Source organism: Castanea sativa, chromosome 3 (assembly GCF_040712315.1).
Source record: "Castanea sativa cultivar Marrone di Chiusa Pesio chromosome 3, ASM4071231v1".
NCBI classification, from domain to species: domain Eukaryota; kingdom Viridiplantae; phylum Streptophyta; class Magnoliopsida; order Fagales; family Fagaceae; genus Castanea; species Castanea sativa.
In genome coordinates, this window is record NC_134015.1 from 50,178,852 (window position 1) to 50,187,722 (window position 8,871).

At 34.2% G+C, this 8,871-nt stretch overlaps 1 protein-coding gene across 1 annotated transcript; it reads right to left on the reverse strand.

Annotated features, from left to right (window-relative positions):
- Window positions 1-494: 494 nt before the first annotated feature.
- On the reverse strand, window positions 495-6,666 carry LOC142629649 (chaperone protein dnaJ 16). The gene is made up of 12 exons (XM_075803674.1): window positions 6,243-6,666; window positions 4,488-4,611; window positions 4,203-4,285; window positions 3,975-4,086; window positions 3,729-3,833; window positions 2,589-2,639; window positions 1,869-1,958; window positions 1,667-1,775; window positions 1,412-1,560; window positions 1,278-1,331; window positions 937-1,154; window positions 495-847 (listed from the first exon to the last, which is right to left on the reverse strand). Exons 1-11 carry the CDS (start codon window positions 6,380-6,382, stop codon window positions 942-944), a joined length of 1,230 nt encoding a protein of 409 aa, XP_075659789.1. The 5' UTR covers window positions 6,383-6,666; the 3' UTR covers window positions 495-847; window positions 937-941.
- Window positions 6,667-8,871: the final 2,205 nt, after the last annotated feature.

The window sequence follows — 8,871 nt, forward strand, 5'->3', positions numbered from 1 at the left end:
AAAGTAAAGTAAAGTTGGCTGAAAGTTGCAAGAGTAGGCTTAATTTCCAACCAACTCTACTCTGCTCCTTTTCTCTCCCCCTCCCTCCAAACCAACCATTGGTATCCGTTTTTATGTTTTGGTACATAAAGTGAAGCGCCACAAGTTGATAATTTTTTGGCTTATAAAAAATATTCAAGCAGCTACCCGTGCAGGTAGGATCACTCAACCAGCTTGAGTTTGGAACACCTTATAGATTACAAGGGCACAGCCACTAGGCATTATTATAGTTCTAAGCAGGTCATATTTACTAAAATCATGATTCAAGCCAATAGATTGTGCTCTTTGTAAACCAGGTCACAAAATTTCTGAAACCACAAAAAAAACACCCATCAAACCTTAACTGAAGAGCCACAGAACCTGAACAAGCAAAAGCAAACTACAGTAAATTAAACCCCACATATTCAGGGTAGTCGAATGGAATCCAACAGCTTACTAATTGGGACTTTGAAGCATCAGGAAATGTCTTGCCATATTTTCTTTTTTTTTTAATCCAAAAATACACCCCATGCTAAAGTTGTTGAACTGAACTTCCTGAATAAAATTATGCAATTTACAGGTATGCTGGTCGAAGATACTGACAAAAAAGAACAAGTGAACGACCAAGGCAACGAGGAAAAAAAAAAAGAATTCTACAATAACAATGAGATGTTGTCATCCTCAGCATGCTAGAGAAATGGAAACATTCCACCAGAATCATCATTGATCAACACTCTGTTGCAGCAATGCTTAGCCTCCTACTTTTTTCACAAGATGCCAAGCGATTGCAACAAAAAAAAATGAGTGCACACTACCTGATTCAGCTTCCCTGTAACATCAGAGTAATTTATTTCTACAGTAAACCATTGTCAAAATGGAAAGACAGATAACAATGAAAGTATATGCCACAATTCTCACCCTCTTCAGCAAGGTTTTCTCTTTTCAACCTTCAAGTGGATATTGTACCATTTCTTCTTCTTAGGCCTATCCCTCATTGTAGATTTCTTGTCTTTCACTTGGCCATCTTCTTTGGCCTCCTTGAAGGAACCTCTGCTCTTGCTCCTACTCCGCTTCATTGGAGGAGCACTTGTGTACGATGCATGTATTTCATTCCGTTGCTTGAGAAGCTCATCAATCTGCAAAACATACATCAAGAGTCAAGCAAAACTCGATCAGTGCATCTTATAAACTATCAATGTAATAAAACATCATTTCCCCATATAAAACTAATTAGGCAATAAGTTTTCACAATAACTCACTGCTTGCATTTCCTGTGCATATCTACTGGTCATCTCTGTAAATTGTGCCAGAACCTGTCAACACTTAATGTGAAAATTCAGAAAAAGATAAGTATTTATAAGGCCATAAGCACTGATTATGTCAAAGTCCAGACCTCTCGGTATTCAGTTTCAAACTTTGATATTTCCACTCTTTTTGTTAGAATTTGAGTTTCTACAGCTCTAAGATACTCCTTTTCTTCTTTATAAGGTGCAGCACAGAGAGCCTCTATGGTGTAGTTTGCACTTCTAAAAAAGTTGTCACCTTTAATAAATTTGTCAGAAGATGAAGGTGATCATCAGGTTCAACCAAATACCTATGTAATTGATAAACATAATAAAATTTAATTGGTTACTTGTCAATTACTGACCATAAACAGCAAAGACATGGTCGCCAGCCTTCAATTCAGTTATTTCACATGGCTGAAATCCATCCAACTTTTTGAAGAAGGCAGCATCTGGATCTTTTGAAGCAGCCACCTGGTGCCAAAACAATTCTAAAAATCAGATAAAAAGAATTGACAAGCCAAATTAGAAGTTGAATAATATAATATTGTAATATCATCAGCTCACCGAATTCATTGTTTGATCCAACCGATAAACAGGAAAACCAAGAAAGTACATTCCAGCAGATGTAACCTTCCCTGTTTTGGCACTGTCCTCCTACAGGAAATACGTATAAGCAACTTGAACAAAACCAATAGAATGTTATGCATGATATTCAGCAGAAATGGCATCAGAAGATGCTAATAAGAATTAAGGTCCTAAAAGACATATGTAACAGTATGACACTTAATTTTGCAAAGAATTATCAAAGATACCCCAAAATGACATCATAGTTGTTACCCTACGATGTGTGTGCATGAGTGAATATACAGCAGTGCTACTGCTGAATACAAAGCACTGTAACTCAGCTCTTCATCGCCATCTCTCAAAACTTATGATTAAATGCTAAAATTCTGTGCTAGATTAAGTATTTCAAGAAAAACGCAAGACTACTGCAGTTATTTATTCAAAAATTTCAATCAAATTTAAAGAGAAAACAAGGTCTACATTTGCAAGAGTTGTAAACCATAAATTTGGATGAAACTTATGGTTACACAGAAACAATGAGACACAAGCACGTGATCTTGTAAAACCAAAAGATTGAAATAATGCCATTAAAATTATAATAGTTCAATTCTATTCATCTAGCAACCATTTTACTCTACTTCTATGCTCATTAGGATGGAGAGTCCTAATTACAAGAATGATTCATATTTAACTCAAATGAAAGGAGAAGATGCGTGATACCTGCAGCGCTAGGCTTAAGCCGTTATTCTCTTCCCGATCAAAATACAACAACTGCAAAAGGCTAATATATTAGGTAATGGTGATTATCCATGAAAGAAAGTTCTGTTATTTAGGGAATTACTCAACATGTATGGTATTACCTAAATACTAAGTAAATTGTACATATATGTATTTTATAAAATTCAAACAAAGAAAATAGGCTATGATGCTCTGAAGTCAATAATTGAAACAAATTTATAAAAAATTTTAAAAAAATTTTTAAAAAAAAATTTAAACAATCTAAGATTTTTAAGGTTTAATTTATCGAACTAAGGAGAAACTGAGTAAGTCATACACACTGCACAATCTAATCAGGAAAGGACCCCCAAAATTTGATTATTTTCTGCAGGCGCTGAAAGAGGAAATTCCCAGATCATTGTACGTGTTTAAAAATCATGACCAAGGATAACAATAGCGCCAACTCACCTGTGTGAGAAATAGGGAAATACATGTCCCCAACATTCGTCTCACAAGCTGAAGATTGAACTTTGTATTTTAATGCTGTAATCCAGGCACTGCTTCTTTAGTAGTTTAAAGCAGAGTATCTGGTCATAATGACATAAATAGACTGGCTGCAGGCTCATTTGTGGAACAACTGACCAGACCCAAAACTTATTGTCTTTTAAGTTCATTCTTGAAAGACCTAAGATATGGAACAGATAGGGCTCAAGCTTCAACACAGACAAGGATATCTATAGTCTAGTCTGAGGCTGTGATCTTAAGTGGTCTATCAGCAAGCAACAAGGAAAGTACACCATGTACAGCTTGATCATTTAGGAAAGCCAAAAATCAGAGAGAGGGAGAGATAACAAGTAATTAAAGGATCATTTGTAAATATAGAAGTTAATATTATCAATAATAAAACATTGACATAGATTTAAGATAAATATAGAAATTACTGAGCTTTGATCTGTTTGAAATAATGCAATCTCATGTTCTGGAAAATACACCAAGCAAACCATTTTGACTTCTGTTACCTATGAAATCTTAACCACAATGGAGATATTTGGCTTCAGAAGACTAGACAGAAAACCTTAAAAGTAGGGATAAAATTAAAATAGATGTAGTTTTCAATGCATATGTGTGCCAGAGGTTTATTACCTTGAACTTGCTTTTGTCAGATGATTGCACTCGACATACAAATCCAGATCGTGCTTCCTCTTCTGTTATCCTGACAGAATAGAAGTGAGCACATTGCTTCTCAACCTGTTAGTTAAGAAATTAAAAACAAAAAATTAAAATCAGGACACTGCTTCTCAACTTGTTAATTAAAAAATAATAATAATAATTCAGATCAGCACACCACGAAAAAAATATGAAGGCTCCACTGGAATAAGAACGGCTCACCTTCTTAGATATAGGTTGCCCCATTGGTAGTGGAAGAACAGTGACCAAATTGTTAAGTGCCTCCTCTAAGACTGTTGCTGATACAGTGGTCTTGATTGGCACACCAAGTTTACTGTTATTTAGAAAATAGTAAAAATGAAAATTAACACATAGAAATCATCAAAATCAATGAGTTTTTTTTTTTTGCAATTAAAAAAAAATATGAAATATGAAAAATGCAAAACTCACCTAAAAAGTGCAGCAAACATGGTGTTCACAGTTCCTAAACTTGAAAGGTCTAGCTCCAATTCTTGGTTTTCTGATTCAACAGCCTAGACAAAGAACAAGAAATCATATTCCACATAAGTTTTGAATATTAAGCCAAGAATAAAAATGGATTCTCAGAATTTTAATGATTGCATGCATAATGAATTTTTGGAATAGAAGGTGGACCAGCATCTCTAGCAGGAACACAAGCGATTTTACTGAACTACATAGAATTAACATTTTTGGAAACCAGCATTAATATCTCACCTCAAAACCGGCTGTGTCATACTGACGCCGTTTGTCTGGGTCAGACAAGATATTATAGGAAAAGGTGACCTCCTTAAACATATCAGCTGCTTTAGGATCATTTGCATTCTTGTCAGGATGGTACCTGAAATAGACAAATAGTACAACTTTAGTATCTTTGATAATCCAAGCCAGCTTGATATGGAACCGTGGAATAATATTAGCAAAAATAATGGCAACACAAAATGTAGAGGACATGAAATATAAGTATATAACCCGATACCATTAGTTAAAAATCACTGGAATCCACCTTAGAATAAAACTTTGGCCAAAAGCCCATCGACTTCAAGAGGCAAACCTCAGACACCAATAAACTTACCATTCGAATGACTCTCCAAAATTTGCAAAGCACTCATGTTGAGCACAAAATGTAGATGTTTCATAAGGGAGTGTGTTGTTTAGCAGGTTCTCTCCACAACAACAACAATGAAGCCTCATTCTTAAAAGTTTTGGGGTCAGGGTCAGCACATGTATTCTTTTTCGTCTGGGTGGGTTCTCTCTAACTTTTCAAAAATAAGAACAAATAAATAAATAAAACCATTGCAGGACAGATATAAGGGAGTTAAGGTCCCATATTGATTATGTGCTTTGTGATATTTTCAATAGTTTGCTTCTTATTTGCATACTCCAGTATAAGTGAAAGCACAGATGTTTTGCACATCATCTTACACATACAAACACTCATGAAACATTATTGGAGGTTATATAGACACAACACTGATAAACCTTCACATGAACATGAACATGAACCCAAGTACTTTACTTAGAACTTCACACTGCATTCCAGCACTTCCATTTATAATCAGTTCACACTACTTGACATTCATTTCCACTATTACACGTGGAAAATGCACATCGAATTTGAGGTTTCGCACCATGCATTCTCAAGAAAATGTTTCTGAATGTGGTTTGCCAACGTATCAACTGCTTCTTTTCTGATCAAGCATCCCTAACCAAGTTAAAGACAAGTAAGTGAAAAAGCTCTTCCTAATTTGTGAAATCAAGCTTCTCTTCTCAGTCCCATCCCTTGCATCCTTTCCCAAGAAAACGGGAACCAAGATCCGCTGTGTCTATGTCTACATTCTTCCTAACACAAAATCTTGAGTCCCTTGCTTGGTTCAGTCCTTCACCATTGTATGCTCTCTCTCTCTCTCTCTCTGAATAAAAACACGACAAGTGGCAGTTGACAAAGTCGGAACAACAAGGAACCAAGTGTTACCTGAACCGAATAAATGCTTCTCTTTCATGCCCAAAAACCCTCAACAGATATGGCGAGATTGGCCTAAACGATATATAAAAAAAACCCCTAATTTAGCTTTAAGATTCCCTTCATTCGCAACCACTAGGGGCACCAAAAAAACTACCATATCCACCGTACAAGCATCAACACTCCGGCATCGCTCACACAGAAGCACAGAGCTACTGCTTTGAAAAGCTATCACTAGCTGCATAGTCCTTGTTGACTCTCTCTCTCTCTCTCTCTCTCTCTCTCTCTCTACCCTCGCTGCGAGCTAAAAACCGAGCTAAAATTGAAAATTCTCTCGTAATTACATAATTAACATAATATTCAACATTCAAATTTCTCAAAATTTCAAAGAAATTACACATGAACTTATATCAAATTCAAAACACACACACACACACACAAACACAAACTGAGACATAATACTTCATGAGCTAAAAAAACGAGTTGAAAACGCAGAAATTGAAGCATACTTGAGAGCCATTCTTCGGTAAGCGCTTTTGATTTCTTGATCCGCGCAGTTCTTGGAGACACCGAGCACTTCGTACGGGTCCCGCCGTACAGGCTTCGCCGCCGCATCGTGATTCTCAGATTTCGATCGGTTCGCCGGCATTCTTTTTCACACAAAACTATAGCTCAACAAAACCCTAGAAATGCTTCTTTATCTCCACAACACTCAAAAAACACAAAAGACAAAAAAAAAAATTTGAGCTCAAGGAAATTCAGGAGCTGAGAAGTGTAACAGTTGTGAATTTTTCTCTCATTTTTATATGAAGCTTGAGGACCACTGGGCCATGGGTTGCGATGAGAGAGAGAGACTCCATGAACCACTCCAAGCTGGAGCTCGCTCTGAAAGAAAGAAAGAGACAAAGAGTTCGAGAAGAGATATTGGAGGGGAATTTTACAAATTAGCTGTTTGTTTTTTATATATTATTTTTTAATATTATATATTCCCACCTTTTCAATACAAAGAGTAAATTACTATTTTATTTTATTTTTTTGGAAAAAAAATTTTAAAAATTTTTATTAAGATATTCAAATTTGGAGTAAGTATCTGTGGAAATGGTAATAAGATAAACTATTCTCCATAAACACCATTCATATATAATCAGACTAAACAGTGTCAAGCTGGAATACCCGAGTTCTGAACTCGACATATAGTTAGGCTAGTTGTGAAGATTGCATTGTCTTTTTCATGAAGTTTTCTATTTTTGGGACAGAGTAATTGTAATTATTTTATGCATTTATATGGTATATCCTGTTTCTTTTGTAGTGTCTGTATAGTGTATACAATATTTAAAGGTTGATGATGCATACGTTAGATGTATGATATTTTAGAGATATTTCAAATCTACAGATTCACATATCTTTTAATTACTAAATAATGTTTTTGTGCTTTAATATACCATATAAACACATGAGAACATGTTCTAAGATATAGGGTATGTGTGATTTATAATGAAATTGTTTTTATATATATTAGGAATGACAAAATTTAAGTACAGTACTTGTGTGTTATTCTTTTAGTTATCATTTTAAAATATAGCCATGTGATTACTTAACAAAAAATACACTTCCATCTCACTAAAAAAATTCACATAAGGAAAGATATTGTATCTAAATTTTGTCATAGTAGAAACATGTGTTTAAATAACCATGTACATGTACTTAAAATGGGCTATCATTTGAATTAAACATATTTTAAAATATTATTTTATTTTAATTAAATCTTGTAAAGACATGGGGTTTAATTTGGTATTATAAATATATTTAGCAATACTACAAATATAATAACTTTCACAAATTTTTAATAACATTTGAGCCATCATCTTAAGATTAATGCAGCATTATTGGATCACCATTAACATTAATTTAATTATACATGAATTGCAACCTTAAAAAAGTGGTGAAATTTATTATATATGGCAAAACTTAGTTATCAGATTTTTAGGTGCATGTACATTACATTCAAAACATGATTTTGTTAGTTAATAAATTGCAGACAGTGTCACCTTTTTAAAAAAAAAAAATTAAAGTCAAGGCAACTTTACCAGGTAATTCTGTCTAAGCTTTAACCTATTGTGTATATATTTATATTATAATTTATAGTTCAAGCCTTCAAGGCGTGCTTTGTTTGTACAAAGAAAGAAATAAATAAAAAAGATGAAAGGGAATTTTGAAAACGAATGTGCTTTTTGGTAGAGTTCGCAGGAGGGTGCGTAATACGCACGGGTATGTTTGATGCGATTTGCCTATCTGGAACGGGGATGGATTCTGAGCCAGGGAAAAAGGAAGGGTGCGCAGTACGCATAGTGGTGCATGTTAGTAAGTGTGTCAGATTTGTTTGAAATTGAAGACTTTTTTGCTTTTGTTTTGGGTTCGAAATAATTGGGTTGGGTGGGAAAAAACTTGAGAAGTTTGGGAGTTTGGATGATTAGCCACAATCAATGCCAAAAAGCTAAGGCATTGAAATCGCAATCAGTGGGGGTTGTGACTGAGAGAGAAACTTGACCTCAAAACACTTATGACATTATTATTAATATTAATATTATTATTATTATTATTATTATTGATTGCTTTTATTATTTGACAAGGTCTAGCTTTTTTTTTGGGACTCTCATTTATGTGATTTTATAGGTCCAACTTGTTTTTGATGTGTCACACTCGATACCAGCATAGAATTCTGATTTCTTTTTTTCTTTATTTGAGAATCAACCAATACACTCATGACTCAATAGTAAAAATTATTTCACTGACTTCCACTTCAAACAAACAAGCAAATAAAACTTCTTTCAAACGTATATGGTATATTCCTTAGGGATTAAGAATTGTCAATATGTTGGCTTAAACAAAGTAAAACAACTTTGCAAAGTTATAAAAATGAAAATGAAAGGTGAATGACTTTTTGAGGATACTACTTATGAAATAAGGTTTGTGATGTACGCAGTGATTATAGTCATGATATGTATTTTTTGATAATCTATGGTCATAATATGTAAGTAGTTAAGTGTTTATTAGGTCTTATGTATGCATATGACGAATGCACAAAATAATTATTAATGGTTACGTATAATTTGTGTTGAATTTTAGAAAAGCATTGTA

Coding starts and splice junctions, on each gene's coding strand:
- LOC142629649 (XM_075803674.1), bottom strand. CDS start 6,382: ATGCCGGCGAACCGATCGAAATCTGAGAATCACGATGCGGCGGCGAAG. Junction 4,286..4,487: donor ATGACACAGCCGGTTTTGAG/GTGAGATATTAA, acceptor TTCTTTGTCTAG/GCTGTTGAATCAGAAAACCA. Junction 1,959..2,588: donor GCTTAAGCCTAGCGCTGCAG/GTATCACGCATC, acceptor TATTTCCTGTAG/GAGGACAGTGCCAAAACAGG.